General features: G+C 42.1%; 2 protein-coding genes across 6 annotated transcripts; both read right to left on the bottom strand.

Moving 5' to 3' along the window:
* Positions 1-3,344: 3,344 nt before the first annotated feature.
* LOC121721221 (serine/threonine-protein kinase pim-1-like) lies at positions 3,345-6,977 on the bottom strand. 4 transcript variants are annotated; one of them, XM_042107963.1, is made up of 10 exons: positions 6,856-6,977; positions 6,136-6,501; positions 5,888-5,982; positions 5,732-5,782; positions 4,919-5,297; positions 4,633-4,809; positions 4,343-4,475; positions 3,866-4,211; positions 3,607-3,774; positions 3,345-3,493 (listed from the first exon to the last, which is right to left on the bottom strand). In XM_042107963.1, exons 1-7 carry the CDS (start codon positions 6,890-6,892, stop codon positions 4,378-4,380), a joined length of 1,203 nt encoding a protein of 400 aa, XP_041963897.1. In that variant the 5' UTR covers positions 6,893-6,977; the 3' UTR covers positions 3,345-3,493; positions 3,607-3,774; positions 3,866-4,211; positions 4,343-4,377. The 4 variants fall into 4 exon arrangements, with proteins under 4 accessions (XP_041963897.1, XP_041963896.1, XP_041963898.1 ...); XM_042107962.1 differs by having other exon boundaries at positions 3,909-4,211; XM_042107964.1 differs by having other exon boundaries at positions 3,909-4,205.
* Positions 6,978-7,853: 876 nt separating this feature from the next.
* Positions 7,854-19,484, bottom strand: nek11 (NIMA-related kinase 11). 2 transcript variants are annotated; one of them, XM_042107959.1, is made up of 16 exons: positions 19,375-19,484; positions 18,953-19,142; positions 17,492-17,657; positions 16,844-16,962; positions 16,334-16,398; positions 15,938-16,064; positions 14,599-14,748; positions 14,350-14,428; positions 13,850-13,935; positions 13,241-13,360; positions 12,671-12,764; positions 11,750-11,882; positions 11,409-11,581; positions 9,917-9,977; positions 9,480-9,564; positions 7,854-8,337 (listed from the first exon to the last, which is right to left on the bottom strand). In XM_042107959.1, exons 2-16 carry the CDS (start codon positions 19,132-19,134, stop codon positions 8,139-8,141), a joined length of 1,839 nt encoding a protein of 612 aa, XP_041963893.1. In that variant the 5' UTR covers positions 19,135-19,142; positions 19,375-19,484; the 3' UTR covers positions 7,854-8,138. The 2 variants fall into 2 exon arrangements, with proteins under 2 accessions (XP_041963893.1, XP_041963894.1); XM_042107960.1 differs by lacking the exon at positions 7,854-8,337 and adding an exon at positions 9,240-9,301.
* Positions 19,485-19,877: the final 393 nt, after the last annotated feature.

Below are 19,877 nucleotides of genomic sequence, written 5' to 3'. Positions count from 1 at the left end.
AGGTTCTGCTTCTATTCTGTTTCATATGTATGTCTGGGCGCCGTTTTAAGAGTCTCAATATGCGGTTCTCTGTGAGTGCAGATGCTGAGTGGGGCGGCTTAAGACATCACCATGAAAAGCCCTCTGTTCAATGACCAGACTATTCCGAGTCTTTTATAGTTTTCAGTCGTAAAGAAAATACTGTGATTCATCTTTTTATTGTTCCCTTAACCCCACTCCAAACCAACTCCACTGGCATTTGATGAGATGGGCGCACACCATCCAGCACACTCTTTTGAAATCATGGGCTTAAACAGAGATCTTACTTTGCTGAGTGGACCAAGGGACCTTTTCCAACGATTGTCTGAATACTTCTTGAAACCCTCAGCTTTATGAGCTGATGAGCTGCAGCATTGGTGTCTAGAACCAGATAGATCGTATCAAAGATAATTAATTTAATCTGGTATGAGCTGAATCATTGAATCTCAGCAATTCTACTACGCTGTAGAGGGGAAATTGTTATGATAGGAATTTCTATATATTACCAAAGTAATCGTCAAGGACACTTATTTTCTTAAAATATATATATATACAGTATGTGTGTGTGTGTGTGTGTGTGTGTGTGTGTGTGTGTGTGTGTGTGTGTTTGTGTGTGTGTGTGTGTGTGTGTGTGTGTGTGTGTTGGCCTCTCACACAGTGCAGCAAGTTCTGGGCCTTCAGTCGCTCTGCATGGTTCTTGCTTCCACCTACAACAAAAACAAATAAATAATGATAATAATTTTTAAAAAAAGAACTACCAGGCTGGTCTCAAGCATTGCTATTTAATGGCTTCTGATGTTACAGTTTTTCTTGATTGCTTTGACCTGCTTAAAGAAACTGGGATCCTTTGGTCTTCATTAACAGTTTCTTTGCACAGCAGAAGTCATCTCTTACAAATGTGTTCACACGTTTTCATTGGGTTAACATATTTCTCACAGCCTTTTGCAAAACAGTTAACACAGATGTCATTCAAAGATCCCAAACCCCAAACTATTGGTTTCCATGCACTACACAGAAGGAAAACATCTATTCACAGTTGGTAGAGATTCCTGTGTAAAACTCCTTTGCACAATTCTTCAATCAGCAATCATTCATTATCAATAAGAAATACCATGACTGTTCTGTGTTGCTATTTGCCAGTATAGATCTAAGGCACATTTAGAAATAGTACTGTATTGCCTATTTAGTGAAGAAAACAGTACAAAAGCTGACAAGTCCAGGTGTTTGTGGTTTAATGAAAATTGCCTTGTAGGTCCTTACTAGGTCTTACATATCAATGACAGTTACATCTTTAGAGAAATTAATACGTATTCAATAAATTTTGTCTTCACAGTTTTTCTGATACTAGAAATATGAGAAAGAAAAGGCACAGACATAGCAACAAATGAAGGCTGAAACTCCTAATTTTGAGAACTATGTTTTGCATTTTGTTGTTGCAAGATGTGTTGTTTGAAGGCAAAATTGGCTTTTGCTGCATGTTTTAAATGTTTTGAGAGAGTAAGAGCCTTTTGCAAGCAAAATGTGTCATTTTGGCCAGAGTGCTTTTGTTTAGACCTGCATGTTAATTGTTTTTGAAAACGTGATGTCAGAGTTGACACAAGCATTAAAGCAGTTGAAAAAAACTGTAATAAGTGTGTGTTTTAGTTTTAGCTTTCATTCACAGTGTGAACAGTTTGGGAAGATATGCTTTTCACCATATGATTGTGGGGATTTTCCCTTGGCAGATGTGTGCCACTGTGACATACAATTTTCTACACATCTACACAAAGTGTTCTTTTTTTAACTATATTTTTAGGCTTTTTGCCTTTATTCAGCTGAAACAGTAAAGAGTGACAGGAGGCAAGAAGGAGAGCCAAAGAGAGTGGGATTGGGAAATGACTGCGGGTCGGACTCAAACCCAGGTGCCCATGGGCCCTTGGACTACCTGCAGCTACTTGCAGCGCAGGTCCCACATGAAGTGCTGAGATGGAGACGGTCAGTAACGAGAGAGACTGAAGGATGTTTATTGTTCAGTGTTGAACTACCTGAGACCTTCAAAGAATGACAGGTGCTTTCCAGATGGCAGCCTTTGATTGTGTTTAGGGTGGTGAATGTCATTTATGATTCTATTTGCCCTTGACCGGCAATGCCTGATATATATACCCTGTAAACAGGTAGTGAGTAACTGGCACATCGAATCACTATGCAGGGCCATCTTATCCTGAAAGTTACCATGCAGTAATGTTTCAAGAAACAACACTCTATTGTGGCTTCAGACTCTATTGTGTAGAAGGTGTTCTGCAACTCTACAGGTGTCCTAAATATTCTCAGCCTCCTGAGGTGATATAAATGTTGTCTTTTCTTGCTTGTGTCTGCTGCTGCTGCTACTACTCTGTCAGAAGGTTACAGACTATGTAAATATACAACACAACTACCTCTTTTTTATATATATGTTCTATATTTCTATATTTTGATATACAGTATGTTCTATATTTCAGTCTCGCACTTTAATGTCTGTATGTGGTATGTCTGTATATTTTTATTTTTTATTGTCAATGGCTATGTCTATGTCTAAAGTATGTCTATGTCTGTATTTAAAGTATGTCTATGTCTGCATGGGAAAGTAAGAAACGAAATTTCAATTCTTTATATGACCAGTGCATGTAAAGAAATTGACAATAAAGCCGACTTGACTTGACTTGACTTGACACCAGCGTGGAGACGTGATGTCAATGACAGACCCTCAGAGATGTGAACTCCATGGGAAGCGGCTCACTGTCTCCACCGGGGGGCACTGTGGAATTTTAGTGGTGTGTAACAGAGCCTCTGCTTCCCCCTTTTAAAGTCCACCACCAACTCTTTTAGTTTTGGAGACACTGAGTTTTTGGCTTTTTACACTATGTTGGCTGATTAAGTTAGACTGTCACTATGCACAGCAGGCATTTTTATTATGTTAACTACTGGGATTCTTACTTGTTTATTCTTGCAGTATATTGTAAGTTGCAACTGAGAATTTGGTTCAGAGAATGGAGTTTAGTGTTTTAGCATTATGAAAAACTGTAATATTGCCTAAAGAGCATGAAAGGGAGGAGTGTATTGATGTTTTGTTGGGCACCAGGTTTGACTACCGTGACTTTAAATGGTACTGACCATTAGGAGTCTTTAATGAGCATCATTTACATTAGTACTGAATATTCTCATGTCAGGTTTGTCTGCTTAAAGCCCATTTGATATTGTTTATTGTGATGACTGCTGATTGCCTAAATACAGTGGTCTGGTGACTTTAATGAGACCGTATTAGGATCTTGTTTTCTTTAACCTATAACAAAAAAACAACAGACATTGCATTGCATGCATTCGTTTTTTTTATTATTATTGAAATATTCAATGTTTTGAAAATTATATAATTGATAAATGAAGTGGCCAGTTACTGTGGAGAGAGAGAACGGCAACTGTGGTCGGAGAGAAGCCTTCTGGAACAGTCCTTAAACAAATCCTTCAACGGAATAAAGAACTCTGAATTATTTAAGTAAACTTTAAAGTATTCTGTATTCTTAAATTATTCTTTAACGTTATTCAGTGTACAGCTGAATGGCAGTAACTTATTACCTTTTCATGAAATGAATAGTGCTTCCCACAACAGGCCCAGTCCGTGGTACTTGTAGTATAAAACAGGCACTGGCTAGGTGTGCAGCCGTCAACAAGGCTGAGACAGTGACATTCAACCAGCCTTGCTGAACCTGGTCATTCATGGGGGTGTTCGTAATGGGAGCAGGCCTTTAAGAAGAGGATATTTACAATGAATAACTCTTACGTATGATCTATGTCTGACCTTTAATACAAATATCATTAGATACTGTTACTTCACTTAAATGTTCTTTCAGGAACACTAAGTTGCCAGATGAACCCACCAGATATAAGATGATATTTGCTGCCTGCTCCATCTACAGGGGGCCTTTTTCATGCACGGTTATCAACTCAGCAGGGTTATGAGAGCTCAGTGAGACTCAAAGTCTCAAAGTCTCAACCAATCAACTCTGCTTAGTCTCCACAATTTTACAGCAATACTGTTTAGATGTTAGATGTATTCTGCTTGTGGACTAATACACCCCCTTGCCAATTCTTGTGGAGATGATATTTCCCATGGCGTTCCTTGTCCAGATGTTCTGAGCCTTTAAGGAATGCTGTTCCTTAAGCAACCTCCTTCCCTGTCACTCAATGGTTTTGTGTGAAAATATGTTAGATAACACATACTGTACACACATGGTAAAGAGAAAAATTAAATGTTCATTGGTGAAATGTGTAACATTTAGATTCACTATCGATTAGTTATCATTTGTCTTACAGTTTCCTCCTCTCTCTCCTTGCAGTAACCTAACCCTAGTCTGCTGAGAGCCACTTGTGCTGGAGGATTTCCTCCAGGACTGGCCGTTTGGATGGGTCTTTCCTCAAGCACCAGTGAATAAGATTACGGCATTCTATACAAGTGACATTGGACAGGAGGGCACAACAAAGTCGTGTTAATGCACCTGGGCTTCTCTCTGCAGCTCAGCTTTTTGGGAGGTGTTAATCTGGATACCTAAGGACAGGTATGATTACACTCTGGAATGCTTAAACACTCTTGCGTTGGCTCACCACTGGATAGACCCCTCCTGCAACGCAGTCGCTTGGAGACAATCTCACCATCGTCCACAAATGGCAGCTCGCCACAGAGGAGGACATAGAGCAGCACTCCCAATGACCAGATGGTGGCCGGGCGGCCCTGGTAGGTCTTGTGCAACCACCACTCGGGTGGGCTAAACTCCTCCGTGCCTATAAACGAGAGGTCATTTGGGGTCATTTGAGACAAACTCTAGATTTCTAAAGTCAGTCAGAAAATTCTCCACTTCTCACGGCCAAATGCAAAGTTTGTTCGCCGTACCAGCAAAGCTGTCATAGCGCCCCTCTTTCAACAGGTCCCCACAGCCAAAGTCAATAAGCTTGACCATCACGTCGTCAGTGTTGACCAGGAAATTGTCTTGCTTTATGTCACGGTGTAGAACGCTGCGATCACGGCAGTGTTTCACAGCATGGACCACCTGGCGGATGATATGCTTCCCCTGGCTTTCGGTGAGTTGACCTCCTAAAGTCTCGCAGTAGTTGTATAAATCCATGCAGGGCATGGGGCGCTCCAGGATGAGGATGAAGACGGTGGGCAATGCAAACCATTCCACGAGCTTGAGGATGTTAGGGCACTCCGGTGGCCTGGAAACTATCGTCATGAGGGCCACCTCCAGAGGGAGGTATTCACCGGTGTCAGGCTTAGAAAGAGTTGGAGGAAATGAGGAGAGTTAGAATAAAATGTTTAAGTTGTAGTTGATTCAATTTAGAAATCAAGGCAGTTGGGATCATTCTAGAAGTGGTTTGGATGATTTGGCTTTAAAGGCACTCTAAGTGATGTTACATGGTTTCTAAGCTAAAACATTTTTGTTACATACAGCAAACATCACCTCACCATCCACTAGCTGTCTGTGCCCTGAATACACTGTAAAAAAATGCGGTCTCTGTGGACAGCCCAGGCTCCAAAAACGGCAACAAAAACAACCTGGTCCAACCTGGACCATAAAAACATAAACCGTTCCAGCCATTCACCGACGAGATGCTCGTTTAGGAGAGTTGCAACAGAAGTGACGTTACCCAACATCGCTTAGAGCGCCTTTAACTAGATGGATAAAACTTTAAAATGATCACTTACCACAGTTATATAACAACCTGCATTTTCCTTGGGGATGATCTTGATGGCAACCTACAGGGAGTAGGAGAAGTATTCAACTTTTGACTGCTAAAGACCAGGCAGTTACGAATTAGAACTAGAACAGAAATGGGAAAGAATAGAGGTGAAGAATCTCACTTGTAATCCATCAGAATGTCTGGTTCCTTCAAAAACACATCCACACCCTCCTTTACCAAGCAGGTCTCCCATTGTGTACTTAAGGTTAAAGGATGCTGCAAGCAAAAATGAGAATATAGAGAGCTGTGAGTCAAAGTGTAATTTCAAGAGATGAGGGATGCATGCAGAGTTATGTTCCTTCAACGATTTCAGGAAAGGTTGAATAAAAGGTGATTTTATAAATTATTTTTTAGACAAAGTTTGTTAACCTTGACCATTGGGTGGCTTGTTGGTCTTCCTCAGCTTCTTTGTAGCGTGAGGCTCAGTACATGTCCTTTTCAGCACTGATGGGTCCACCTCACTGATGTTCTCGCTAGTAGTGGTCTCCTGGGCTGTGACCACGTTGCTATAGTCCCTCTTTCTCTTGCTTTTGTCAGTGGGGACGGCAGCCGGTGGGGGCATGTTGCCCGGGGTCTGCAGCTGCCTGCACTTCCTCTCTGGCCTCATGGGTCCATGCTGGGTGGGCTGAGAGGTGGAGGGTGCAACAGTGGGCTCTGCTCGTGGGCTCGTGGAGCTGCCTGAGGTGGAAGGAAGGACATCTGTCCTGTTGGGGCCTCTTCGCACCTGGCTCTTAGCTGAAAAGAACAAGTGTGGCTGAGAATGGCAGTATTTCAGGATTTCCTAAGTTGTTTGTTTGTTTGTTTTAGTTTAAAATATTTCTTCATCACAGCTGAGATTATAGGCACAATCATTCTGAAACAGTCTATTTCAATTAGATAATTGGAAAACATCTTTACAATTTGAATGTATTAATAAAGCTTCAATTTACATTTGTATGTAGGCCTTTGTCTATTTTAAACTGGGCTTCGACTATAATAGGCCTATTGACCGATAATATGAAACAAACGTTTAATGTGTTTGATCTAAATGAGAAATAAAATAGGCTAGGCCTATTCAAAACATTAACTTGCACAACAACTTGAGCTTACCTCTAGATTTACGCTCAGCCGGTAGCCTACGCGGCATAATTAATCATGCCGGTTCCATGTCTAGTTGACATGAACGCGAAAAAAAAAAAACACGTATGAGTAGCAAAGTTATAAATGCTTGATATTTATTACCTACATGAATTATGACCCCTGACGTCATTTCGCGCCGATATGGTACGTCATAATGCTTAAGTAGACGGTCCACTTTTAGTGCAACCCAAAGATTCTAGAACATTTGCCTCTGAATGTATGCGTAAAGTTGTCATTCAATGGCATGAAGGGTCATTTTGTATGATTATTCAAGGTGATGTTTGTTAAATGTCTTTTCAATGATGATAATATATGTTGATTCAAATAATTTTTAAGGTGACAAAAAACGTACAATGCACGCACTACAACACTCGAGTTTTATTGTTTGTTGTTTTAAATAAGTGTGCAATTTAGCCTAGCCAACTTACTTTAATAAATTGATGCATCATTGGAAAATGGTCCATTTGCCAAGTAAGCTTGGCCTTTGGTGGCTTTGCTGGAGTATAGTTCAGCATCGGCGATAGTTTTAGACTAATTTGAGGTCGATTTCAGTGCTGCCGTCGGGTGCCTCGTGCGCTGTCAGTGGTGCTGAGTGTTCCTGGACTACAGGGTGTGCACATGTCCATTGGTCGCAAGGCTAAAATGTTGCCGGTCTTCTCTGTGCTCACGAATAACCCTAGGATACTTATTTGCACAATTCCATTGTACAACGGAGGCAAAGCAGACTTTTCTATCAGTAAGAGGGTCTCTAGGAGTCCAGACCCATAGATATAGAAACCTATATTTATGTCCAGAACCCCTAAGGGATCCCCAAACCTTTAGTTGCTGGGAGCAGCTACTAATGTATTAGCTTATGGCGCCCTGCGCGAACCTAAATGAGAAAGTTAGGTACACCAGTGAAACGATTAGTTCCATTAATTCCGTCACAACGGTGTACAGGAGATGACAAATTACGTCTAGTTATTAAGTAGACTGAAAGGTTCATATTTTATTTGTATTTTTGCAGAAGAAAACCATGAGCATAGGCTATATAACTATTTGATGCAACATAGCATTCATAAATCTTAAATAAATCTCTCCCAAAACCCCAACCAACCATAACATGTATCCCCCTTATTTGTTCTTTTCAGTAATATACACATAATAAAAAACACCTCTAGATTCCCACTACAATATGCTTATAAAATTGTGTGCGTGTGTGTGCAAGTGCATGTCCATATTCACATCTTTATACTCTCTAAGGTCATAAATATCTAGCTGCCACCCTGGGCTTCCTGGAGCTGTTCCTCGTAGTAGAGCAGCTGGTCGACCTCGAAGCAGTCGCTGGGTCTCTCCACCATTCTGCTCAGAGCCTCTCGGACATCCAGCTCACTCTCCCTCCTCCTCCTGGCCTCCCTCAGATAGTTGTACACCCTCTGGAAGACGTCCTCCCCCAGCCTCTGGGTCACTGCCCTGGAGAACACGAGCAGACCAGAGGAACCGTTCAGCTCAGTTTCATGAGCACAAGACGAGAAATAATTCAGTTCAGCTCCCGTTTCATTTTCAGGAGAGGGCGGAAGACTCTGATGGGGTGTAACACAAAAACATATTTCAGAGAGAGACACTATGGGCAGGATAACATGTTGTCAAGCATCACTGTGTGATCATCTATTTGGAACAAATTTGTTTTGGTTTATTTTGATGGTCTAGTAATGGCAGGGTTAGACTTCCAATACCCAACAGGCATAATCAGTAGATCGAGAGGAAGCACTCTGGAGAGTCCTATCTGAAGCACAGAGTGAGAAAAGCAACAGAGGCTTACTTGGAAGACCTCCGTGAATAAACTCTGACATGAGTGTGACAATACACAGTGGAGCAGCCATTTTAAATTAGGTCCACATTTAGAGTGACATCAGGCTCATTCCTGCTGATAACTGCAGCACAATAGGAAACAAAAACAGCCTGGAAGCACATTTGCTCATAGGAGACTGAACGGTCAAAATACACAGCTAAGAAGGGGGTATTATTGCCACTGGTCAGTGAATGGCAGACAGACACATCAGCACCATGGACAGCGCCAGGGCTGAACTCAACCTCTTCATCCATCAGTCCACAAGGACTCCATTCCCCCGAAGACCTCTAAACCTGTGTGATCAGTGTGAGAGGACGCCCGAGCAAACACAGGAACCTGCTGCCCTGATGGTCGTGTATGAGTGTGTTGTGCACTTGGGTCGCCGTAGAAACCAGCAAGCAGGAGGCCTGATGGCTTCGGCCTGCCCAACCCCCACCTGCAAGCAGAGCCCTCCAGTTCCCTGAAGCAACCAATAGACCAGAGAGGAGATATGACCTCCTGGGTGAGGAGGGGAGGAGGGGAGGCGTTGAGAGGATGAGTGTGTCAGAATCCAGAGTGTGTCAGAGAGGAGGGGAACCATATGCACTGAAGAGAGAAGTTATTTCAGCAGCAATGAAAATGTCAGCAGAAGTGGACACACTACTGTATATGTCTATGAGTGGACACACTTATCATATATACATGTATGGACATCGTATTATGTGCTGTGGGCATCTGTGGAAATCTGTCTGTTTAAATGGAAATTGAAATGCGTCCCACTCACTCTCTCATGCGCTGGATCCTGCTCCGTGCCATGGTGGTGTTGATGTGGGCTGGGCCCCGTGGACTCTGGATTTCTGCCCTAGCTCCTGAAACACAGCAGACAGCAATACTTTGAGCTGCTTCCCTATCACACACACTCACACACACACACACACACACACACGCACACACAAACACACACACACGCACACGCACACTATATTTATATACAGTATATCATATACATTTTATAAATAAGAAATATTATTTTTATAAATGTTATAATAAAAATATGAAAACTAACAAACCTCTTAGTTTATTGTATGACAGTACAACATACATAGTTTATATACTTAACATTTTCTTGACAGGACAAATCCCACATGATATGCCCTAGCACATGCCTCGGACATCAGGATAAACATACTGTATTGTGGATCGTGTGGTAGAACTACTCACCAGTAGGATCGCTGTCGAGCACATTCTCCATATGCCACACCATGGCCTCGAGGTCACCGTCCTGGGGAAGAACATAGAGGTCAGCGCCCAGCCATCACTCCCTGCTGGTTCAGCGCTGTGAGGGATAATATAGCGTCATGTACTGGAAACCTGTCATGGTCATGGAGGCTGGCACGGGCACTGGCAGTCCAATTGAAATAAAGTGATTAGAGTCCATTTCAGTGACCTCTTATACTGACACCCTGGAGACCTGAAGTGTCTCTTACCTCTTATAATACACTATATATAATAATATAACAATATACTTATATTCAGTTAGATTCAGATTTATCAGTCAGGGTTTATGCAGGGTTAAGTCAGTCAAATTTAAGACTTTTTAAGACTTTTTTATGACCATTATGATTTCAATTGATGACCTACACGAAATGAAAAATGACCTCAGTCCCTTCAAAATTACGTTTTTTGTTTTGGAGTTTGCGCGGGTTTATCTGAAAGTCCGGCAATTAAATCCTTCTGACAAGTCTGTTTGCTGCACTGCCACATGGACCTTGTAGTTCTGGAACGCTGAGATAACACCCAAGATTCCTCAGATAGAACTACAGCAAGTGGAACGAATGAATGCGCATTTCTTGGGAGAAAAACGTGATAGTAGAACCAATGAATGAACGAGCATATACATTTAAGACGTGACTAAGTAATTTATGACCTTGTACTGAAAATCCAGACTTTTTATGACTTTTTTGGGCTTTTTATGCCTTTAATGAGACAGGACAGTGGAGAATGACTGGAAGCGAGTGGGACAGAGAGTCTGGGTGGGATCAGGAGAGGACCACGGGGCGGGATTCAAACACGGGTCACCAGTGTACAGTGCAGGTGACCCAACCAGTCGCGCCACGGCCGGGGCCTTTTCATGACTATTTAGGGCCTACTGTACATTTCAATTCAATTCAGTTTATTTGCCAGACTTATGTCCAAAAGCTACGCAAGACAGAACAGATAAAGACAAACAAAACAAAACAAGCAGACAAACAAAAAGAAACACCAAATTTCTTAAAAGTGCTTTCAGTGTGCTTACTCCTGCAGATACAAACATCTGACTAGCACTCCCTCCTCTGGGAACCTTGAGTAAAATCCACATTGCATCATTGTAGGCAACTTATAACTTCTGCATGCTGGATTTTTTGTAAGAAGACCACAGATGGGCAGTATAGAGTGGTGTGCAGTAAGCTTTGAACAGAGCCACTTTAACTTGACTAGAACAGTAGCTAAACTTACGTGCTATGGCGTAACATTTCTTATTATTAAATTTAAGACTTTTTATGTCAACCCTGTCAATACATACTAGTGTTGACGATAAACCCTTGGAGTGATGAAAAAAAATGAGTTATGAGAAGTAAGCATGCGACCATTCTGAAATGTTTTATCCCGATCTCCAAATTCTTAGATTAGTTTGATTTCACTAGTGCTTCACTAATAATCTCATATGTCGCACCTGTCCATAGGTGTGCGAAAACGTGTCATAGGCCTCTCTCTCCATGTTGCTTTCGTCTTCATCCTTCATATCTTTCTCATTCTCCTCCATCTCATCTTCCTCTTCCTCAGAACACGACTCAAAGCCATCTTCATAGTAATAGGCCTCTGCAGTCAGAGGGTCCTCTGGGATGTCTGTTGACAGACACATGCAAACACATCCATCTCAGATCTCACACACACAAACACACACACACAGAGCACATCTGCTTTGCACATGACCACCATGCTTCTGCATGATGGGGGTGGGAGGGTCAAAGCCGCAGTGCTGAGCTTTATAGCACCACTGTTACTGATGCTCACCACTCTCCATCAGATCAGGCCTGCACAGCTGTGCTGCAATCTCATCTCCCACTGACCCTGCAGGGCCTGCTGAATGGCTATCCAGTGGTGGCGCTGGCTGGTGCAGGTTAATGGCTCTCTCCTCACGGGTGTCCTGTTGGGAATGAACACAGAATGCAATGGATGGGCATTTTATAAGCTGTATTGCTGCTCCAAATTAAATTCAGTCCTAATGCTAACTAACTCCCTCTAAGGATAGATCTGAACAAATGTTTTTGTGCACTATGTTATCACTCAACATGACAGCAGTTGCAGTAGGACGCAGACGTTTTAGCTCAAATTTAATGGGTGAATTTAGGAACATATCTGCACCTGAGACCACGGGGGATAATAAACTTCACAACTAAGTTCTTTTGAATCTAATATAAACTCCTTAACTGACTCATTAAATGACTGACTCTTCTCTATTATTGTGTTACATGCTCCTGTAACACAATAATAGAGTGTAAAGCACTTTGAGCTACATTCTGTGTATGAAAGGTGATAAAGTTAAAGCTTATTATAACCAGAAGCAAACTGCTCTGGGGTGTGTTTCTCAAAAGCATAGATACAGAAATACGGTGTTGATATTTGGTCGTATTTTGGTCACATTCTAGAAAGAGCTAACAAATATGCTCTTATTTTTTAATTTCCCAAAATTAAAAACGTGATATGTGACAATATGAAGCTTAAGCGTCTGTGCATGTGTAACTCAAATGTATTGACTCACATTAGGCAGTGACACTATCAATACCAAGGTAGTTGCTATAGTTAGCATATAGTTAGCACCTATGCTTTTGGGAAAAAGAACACCTGAGTAGCATCAGTAACTTCATCAAACAGCTGTTACGTCCACTCTATGACATTTCTGAAAGCCCTTTAAGGCTCGTCGTGCAAACGTACAGTGAGCACATCCACAGTGACTGTCTGAAAATGGCGGCACCGGAGCTCCCGCATGCGCAGACAGTTCTCCTGGTACTTCTCCTCCGCCAGTTGCCTGCAGTGGGGTGGGTCATTAAGAAGAGCTGAAGCAGAAACATTAATGTCTCACTGGCATCACATACACAGCAAGAAGCTGCCTGAGAAATGATTGCCATCCTCTAACCATGTGGCACATTCAGTAAACACAGATCTTAAGAAATATTTCTTTGACTTTGAATTGGGAGAGATAGACAGAGGGAGAGATGGAGTGCAAGAGAAAAAAAGAAGCAGAAACAATATTGTGACCTGTTATTGTGCGTCATATCAGCTGCGCACAAAAAAAGTATTCCTGTCACGACTAATGACAATTCAACACACAAAACAATCAATGCTCTCAAATGGGTTAGTTCTAAAAACGATTCCTCTACGCTCTCCTCTATTCTAAAAATAATAATCCTGCAGGAAAAGGTGAGAGATAGAGGGAGATGGGAGGAAAGAGAGAGAGTAAGATGAAAATATGGGGAAAGAAAGAGAGAAGAGAGAGTCGCTCACTTCAGCTTCCTGGCCTTCTCATCTGCGGCCTGCAGCTTGCGGAGCCGCATGCGCTCTCTGGGGGTCATCTTCTGCACCTCGGCCCTCTGTTGTAGCGTCTGGAGGTGCACCTTCCTCTGCCTGGGGGGGTGTGGAGGGTTGGGGTCAGGACAAGGCAGAGGGAAGTAATTGGTCAGAGGTGCTGCTGGTCCAGACCGTCAAACTAAGCTCATTGAGGCAACACGCCAGTGACCCAGGATTCTCATTACAGGAGTGGGCACCACTATCTAACATTGTTCCATTTGAGAATGTCACTGAAGAAGGGTTAAATGGATGCTGTAAACATTAGAGAGGACCCAGTCCTCTGTCTACGTGTGCTGTAGAGGCAAGTCACTTAAGCAGCTGTTTGATGTATCCGTTGACCATTTCAAAACTGCAGAGTGCTCTTGTCTGTTACCGTGGGCAATGTATCAGTGAGGAACAACATGGTGACAGCTTTGCCACAACAAGGTTAGTGCAGATAACTGATTACCAAAGGCACTGCTTGTTTGCTAAGCAAGCCTATTGCTGGCTCACCAGAGGAAAGAGGCATACAGTAGGCTTCTGTGGTCACAAAGGCGATGTACTCACATCGCTTTCAGTATCTGTGCGGCATCTTGGTCCCCACCTGATGTTCTGTCCTGCAGAGTCATGCTGGAGAACTTGTGCTTTATGGCCTTTAGGGAGAATAGAAGAGGAACAACATAATCTACAGGAATAGAGAGTCAGTGATACTTGCATAGTTTGTTAAGACTGAGGCGACAAAACAACATTCATGCAATAATGATCTCTATCTCTGTCATCCGCCGTAGAGGCCAGAGTTATAGGAGAAATACGGACGATTTATACATGGATCATTTGTACAAACTTTGAATTTAAACAGTTTCTTCACAATTAATGAGTAGAAAACGCATAATTTTGTCATGTAAGGACCCTGTTCATGTTGCACAGAACTTTTAATGAGTCTGTTAAGAGGCAAAAAGGCACGTTTAGATGATGCCATTTGTTTTTCATCATTGATAGCCATGATGGAGCAGCCATTTCTGACTCTCTCTTATGTGTCAGGCTTATGGTTCAAAACAGGACTTTACCTGCATATTCTCCTCAATGTATTTGCTTCTGAGCGCCTCTGCAGCAGATGTCCTGGAGCCCGGGTCCTTCACCAGCATCCTGTCAGCATGGACAGAGAATAGAGAGGGAGAAAAGAGAGTGAAGGAGGGAAAATAAGGAGAGAGGGAGTTAACATGGACACACACACACACACACACACACACCATATTCAGCAGCAGTGCCTGGAGAGGTCAGGCCATCAACACACACATTTATCTAGCTTCTCTCACCTCTGCAGTAAGGTGTTGAGCTCAGCGGAGTATCTCTCAGGCAGACATGGGCTCTCCCCCTCAACTATCTTCATGACAACAGAGAGGAAGTTGTGTCCTTCAAAGGCGTGTGCCAGACAGCACATCTCGTACAACACACATCCCAGAGACCTGCAACATGTACCAGAACTGTGAAATGAAGAAGTTCCAAAAAAAAACCAGTCTCACATAGTAAAATGTGAAATTTAACACATCAATAGAGTTACGGCATCATTATATTAATTAATTGACCAAAAGCCTAAAGTCTTTAGTGTCAGATGATGTTCAGTGTTGGGTACTCTCTGGGAATTCAAACCATGACATCTGCTTTAGTTGTGTTGTGTATGCTACCATTTCTTCTTACAAAAGCAAGCATTGCATGTCAAGTAGTGGAGCGAGGAGAGAGCGGAGCAGTGTTTATCACATAGAGCAGAGCAGTGTTTATCACATAGAGCAGAGCAGTGTTTATCACATAGAGCAGAGCAGAGCAGTGTTTATCACATAGAGCAGAGCAGAGCAGTGTTTATCACATAGAGCAGAGCCAGATGTGCTATTCTACAGGCAGTAACTGAAGACGGAGGATGTCTGCATATGCATTTCAATACAATGGCAATGTAATTGGCAATGCATGTTTGGAGAGGAACATTTATCAAAAGCGATCGATCGTTTTGGATGACTTTGTTGCCATTTGAATGCCTTGTGCACAGCTCATTTTCATCATATGACTATAAGGATTTATCACTATGCTTTTCTTTCACAGTTTTCTTACGTCAAACCTGTGAAGCAAATTAGCTATAATTCCAGATCTCAGCAACACTGTTGATCTAAGCCAAATTCTTTAAATCTCATAATGAATACCTGGCTGAATCATTCAACTGAAGTATTCCCACATTCGGCAAGCTACACACAACAAAGTCTGAAAGCACACATGTAAATTATAATAGATATGAAAACCCAATGCTGAGCTGTCTCTCAGATGACTTCAAACAATTCACTCACTCAAAGTTTACAGAGTATGAAAACAAGAATCCTTAAAGATTCGAGGGTTCAAATCCCGGCTTCCACCGTTGCACCCTTGAGCAAGGCACTTAACCCCAAGTTGCATCTGGGAAAATGTAATCCCTTGCAATATAGTTGACATATGTAAGTCACTTTGGACAACAGTGTCTGTTAAATGAATACATGTAAATGTAAAGAATCACAAACTCAAGCACTTCAAGAGTTGGGCCATTCTTGGCAAGTTACCACACAGCAGTTACCAGCCCAACGGAGCTCAGTGGAGTTCCACTGTAATGGCCTTCCCTCCTCCTCTCCAGCTCACCAGATATCTGACTTGGCGTCGTAGCCCTGGTGGCTAAGGGCCTCGGGGCTCATGTAGTACGGGGTGCCCGTGAAGGTGGTGGCCAGGTCACACGAGCCCATGAGCAGGCAGGACACTCCAAAGTCACCTGAGGAGGAACAACAGCAGCCTTCTGCACTAACCAGAGCCACAAACTACAGGGAGGGACTTCAATCGACAGTGATCTAGCGGTACTATTCAGTAGGCTACTGTGAAGATTGAAGACTGTTCCAGAACTTGTTTACTTCTTCAGACATAAACACATTACATCAAGCTTAATAGCACTCGTGAATATGATATATGTGCTGTGCACCCCTGTTACACTTAGAAATCAACTTTAAGAGCCAATACCCATGAGGTATCCACCAGTGAACCTACCTATTTTAACAATGTTTTTCTTCAGGAAAATGTTTTTGGCTTTCAGGTCCCGATGAAGGATCCGCCTGAGAGACGAGAGGAGAGGAGAACAATCAGACTCAATGGGCTGATGGGAGTCTGGAGCACACACACTGTTCAACAGGGCTCTCTACTGCTTTTTTGTGCAAAACAAAACCCAGTGCTTGTAATATCAATATCCATGTGTATTACAGGTAGTTTTAAGAATACTGTATATTATATTAAGTAGTAGTAATGTAAATATTAAGTCCTGCACACAACACATAAATCTCCATGTCTTTACCAAGGAATTTCATTAATAAAGTCTTACAATGTCAAGAGGGATGTACTGTTACTTTCCGTAACAACTTATTCCAGTTGACCACATTTAATGTGTAATCTTAACAAGTGAATTAATTCTGAGAGAGAGAGAGAGAGAAAGAGAGAGAGAGAGAGAAAAAAAGGAAAAAGGGGCTGATGTGTAAGCGGAGCTGGAGAGGGAGGCACCCTCACCTCTGGTGCATGTAGTGGACCCCGAGTAGCAGCTGAATGAGCCATTCAGTGACCTGTGCCTCAAGAAGCCAGCTCCCCGCTGCTCTTTGCTCCTCCAGCTTACAGTCCAGGTCACGGTCCTACCGGTCAGATGGAGGGGCAAGGGAGAAGGTGAGAAGAGCAACTTTATTAAGTTCTTCGCAGAACAAGTAAATGATCATGCCTACACAGTTCTAGTGTCCACAGTTCCAGAATTTGCAGTGAGTTGAGGTGTCCACTTCCATAAGATTTCAAAGATGTATGTATGAGCTAAGCTCTACTGGTCCTTCCAGTAGCCAATTGGTGACTACTATACAGTTTATGAACAGTATATAGGACAATACCATTCGAAGCGGCTTGTAGTGGCTTGCAGGATTATACAGTATATCATATAGCCTACTTATATATAAGTAGGCTATATATAGTTCCCTTGTGCTTTGTTTATTCTTGCTGTAACTGCAGTTTAATTAAGTATGATGATACCATTTCAGACCTTCAGACTTGCTGCACAGCCTAAGAGGTTTCTGGAGGAAGGACACGCACATCCCCAAACATGTATTGGGCACAGAGTCAAAATAAATGTCAGACAAAACAAGTCTGTTTTAAGGCTTTAGGGAAAGGCTTACTTACCTCACAGTACTCGGTGATGATGCAGAAGCTGTCCCTCTCCAGGAAACTGGTGTAGAACTTCAAGATGGCGGGGTGATGCAGCTGTGAGAGAAGCTGGGCCTCCTGATTGGCCTGGACCGTCTCATTGGGCTTTAGGCCACCTACTGGGATTTCCTTCAGAACTTTACTATGAGGAAACAGAAAAAAAAAAACTTGGGCCCATCTCTCAGTAATGTTGAGAGTCTATTGATTTCACACAGAAAATGATTCAAGGGTCTGCCTTCATTGAAAAACACATTCCCAACCACATATCTTAAACACCTAAAGAGAAACTGAATTATTTCATTTGTAATTCAGTGACATAAACATCTCAGAGGATACACTCAAATGAATGAATGAATGAATGAATAAATAAATAAATAAATAAATATTTAGTTCAAGTTCAAGTATTTATTTTTGCCATTTGCGCAGGTACAACGTACAGGCGCATTGGAATGCTTGAGCAGGTCACTCAGTCATGTATAAAAAGACAAAACACTCATTTTCATTCAGTCAATTAAAAATACACTACTAAACAGCAATGCAATTAATAAAATTGATAAATACAAAGTGCACTAGTGCCAGCTTGTCCCCCTAGGGATTACACAGCAAGATGAAGTAGGTGTGTGTGAGTGAATGTGTGCGTGTGTGCGTAACCGCATGTGTCCCAGTGTGTCAAGTCCGCGTCTGAGGTAGGACAGGGTATTTTAAAACAAATACAATGTCCTTAGCCAGCAGTCTGGTGGCTGCTGGGTAGAAGCTATTGTGAAAACGTGTTGTATTTGCCCTTATGCTCTCTGGTCTATGATGTCTCCGAGTTTCTCCACCTAAACAGAGAGTGACTGGGGTGATGTGGGTCCTGGAGAATTTATTTAATTTTGTTCCTGCAGCGGTCTGTGTACAGGGAGTCTATGTCTAAGACTGAGATAGTTCTGATTTTGGAACAAAGAAGAAAGACTGAAGCTCGGCGCCTACTTGGAGTCTACGGTGAACCTCAGGCTAGAACCTGTGTACAAAACCTTGGTGTAATCATAGATGGGGATCTTAGTTGCATATTAAAACCATAAATAAATCAGCTGACATTTTCTGAACTGCTCTCAGTACAGAAACCTATCTTCATATTCTTTATCTTCACCCCTTACAAAAAAACTTCAAGGGTCAAAACTGCAGGAATTATTTTACATTACATTACATTTGGCTGACGCATTTTTAACCAAAGCGACTAACAACATGGTGCAGTTCATGCACCATATGCAGTTCATATGAAGGAAATGCAATATTTTGGACATGAAAAAACTGCATTGCACTGCTCTTTATAGGAGAAATGTGCATATATTTTGAACATTATTGTTGTAGCCAGCTGCATACTTCAGAATAACACTATAACTGCATTTGTAAGGCACTGTCCCTCTAGTTATTCCAAGGATGCAGTAACCTACTTACAGTCTATCACCAGCTGCAGCCTTTATGTCCTGAACCAGATAGATAGTACCAAAGCTCCCCCTTCCGAGCTTCCGACTGATGAGATATCTCTTAGCAATTAGCGTAGTGTGGTCAGGGTCCACCGACTCAGAGTTCAGTGCATTTGTGGATGGTTGAGCTGCCCTTTCTTTGAATCTCGGCATGTCCAAAGCTGTAGAGGGAAACGTTATGATACGAATATCTAAAAGACATTACCTGAAGTAAAAAGTCAAGGCTATGTTATTGAGTTGCGTGAAACAGGAAGTTTTTGGAGTGTTAGGTCTACTTTTAATGAACATCAAGTAGGTTATGAATGAACATGAATTGGAACTGGAACTGGACCTCTAAGACGTTAAGACCTTCATAGGACGTTTGACACAAATTACAATCTATGCCACACTCACCTCAGCCTCCGCACCGCACCTGTGTGTTTTCATCAACTTTAACAACAAAAACGGTCACGTGTGGCTTCCGTGTTTGGATTTGTTCCTATGGCAATGGATGATTGCAATTCATATTTCTCTCTCTGGGTGGCGCTATTATCTTTCATATTTTTTTCACGCTCTTGGTCCACATAGGGAGAGAATGTCTAATACAGAGGTCACCAAGTCCCAAAATTCAAAATTCGTTCTAAACCAGAAGTTCCCAAACTGTGAGGCGCGCCTCCCCTGGGGGGCGCCAAATAATTTGAGGGGAGGCGCGGAAGGTTGATTCAAAAAAGAAGGAAAAACGTTTATTTCATGTTGGAACTATCTATGTTTTTTTTTTTTTTCAATGATTATGTAATTGTCAACATTATAAAATCGAAATAAATCATAGAAGAGATGTATACTAAATCTTTGGGATAGTGGAAAGTATTATTGATCCCTATCCTGAGTGAGAATGTATTGTGCCAAACTTCATAACG

The sequence above is a fragment of the Alosa sapidissima genome, chromosome 10 (assembly GCF_018492685.1).
Source record: "Alosa sapidissima isolate fAloSap1 chromosome 10, fAloSap1.pri, whole genome shotgun sequence".
In the NCBI taxonomy this organism is placed as follows: Eukaryota; Metazoa; Chordata; class Actinopteri; order Clupeiformes; family Clupeidae; genus Alosa; species Alosa sapidissima.
The sequence above is the reverse complement of the archived record's forward strand: the minus strand, read 5'-3'. Positions and strand labels throughout refer to the sequence as shown.

Excerpts from the sequence above, each read along its gene's own strand:
- nek11 (XM_042107959.1), bottom strand. The coding sequence starts at position 19,134 with ATGCCGAGATTCAAAGAAAGGGCAGCTCAACCATCCACAAATGCACTG. Across the intron at positions 16,963-17,491 it reads TCATCACCGAGTACTGTGAG|GACCGTGACCTGGACTGTAA; the intron begins GTAAGTAAGCCT and ends TCTGACCGGTAG. Across the intron at positions 13,361-13,849 it reads GCACAGATACTGAAAGCGAT|GCAGAGGAAGGTGCACCTCC; the intron begins GTGAGTACATCG and ends ACACCCCCCCAG.
- LOC121721221 (XM_042107963.1), bottom strand. The coding sequence starts at position 6,892 with ATGCCGCGTAGGCTACCGGCTGAGCGTAAATCTAGAG. Across the intron at positions 6,502-6,855 it reads GGCTGAGCGTAAATCTAGAG|CTAAGAGCCAGGTGCGAAGA; the intron begins GTAAGCTCAAGT and ends TGTTCTTTTCAG. Across the intron at positions 5,783-5,887 it reads GACATTCTGATGGATTACAA|GTTGCCATCAAGATCATCCC; the intron begins GTGAGATTCTTC and ends TACTCCCTGTAG.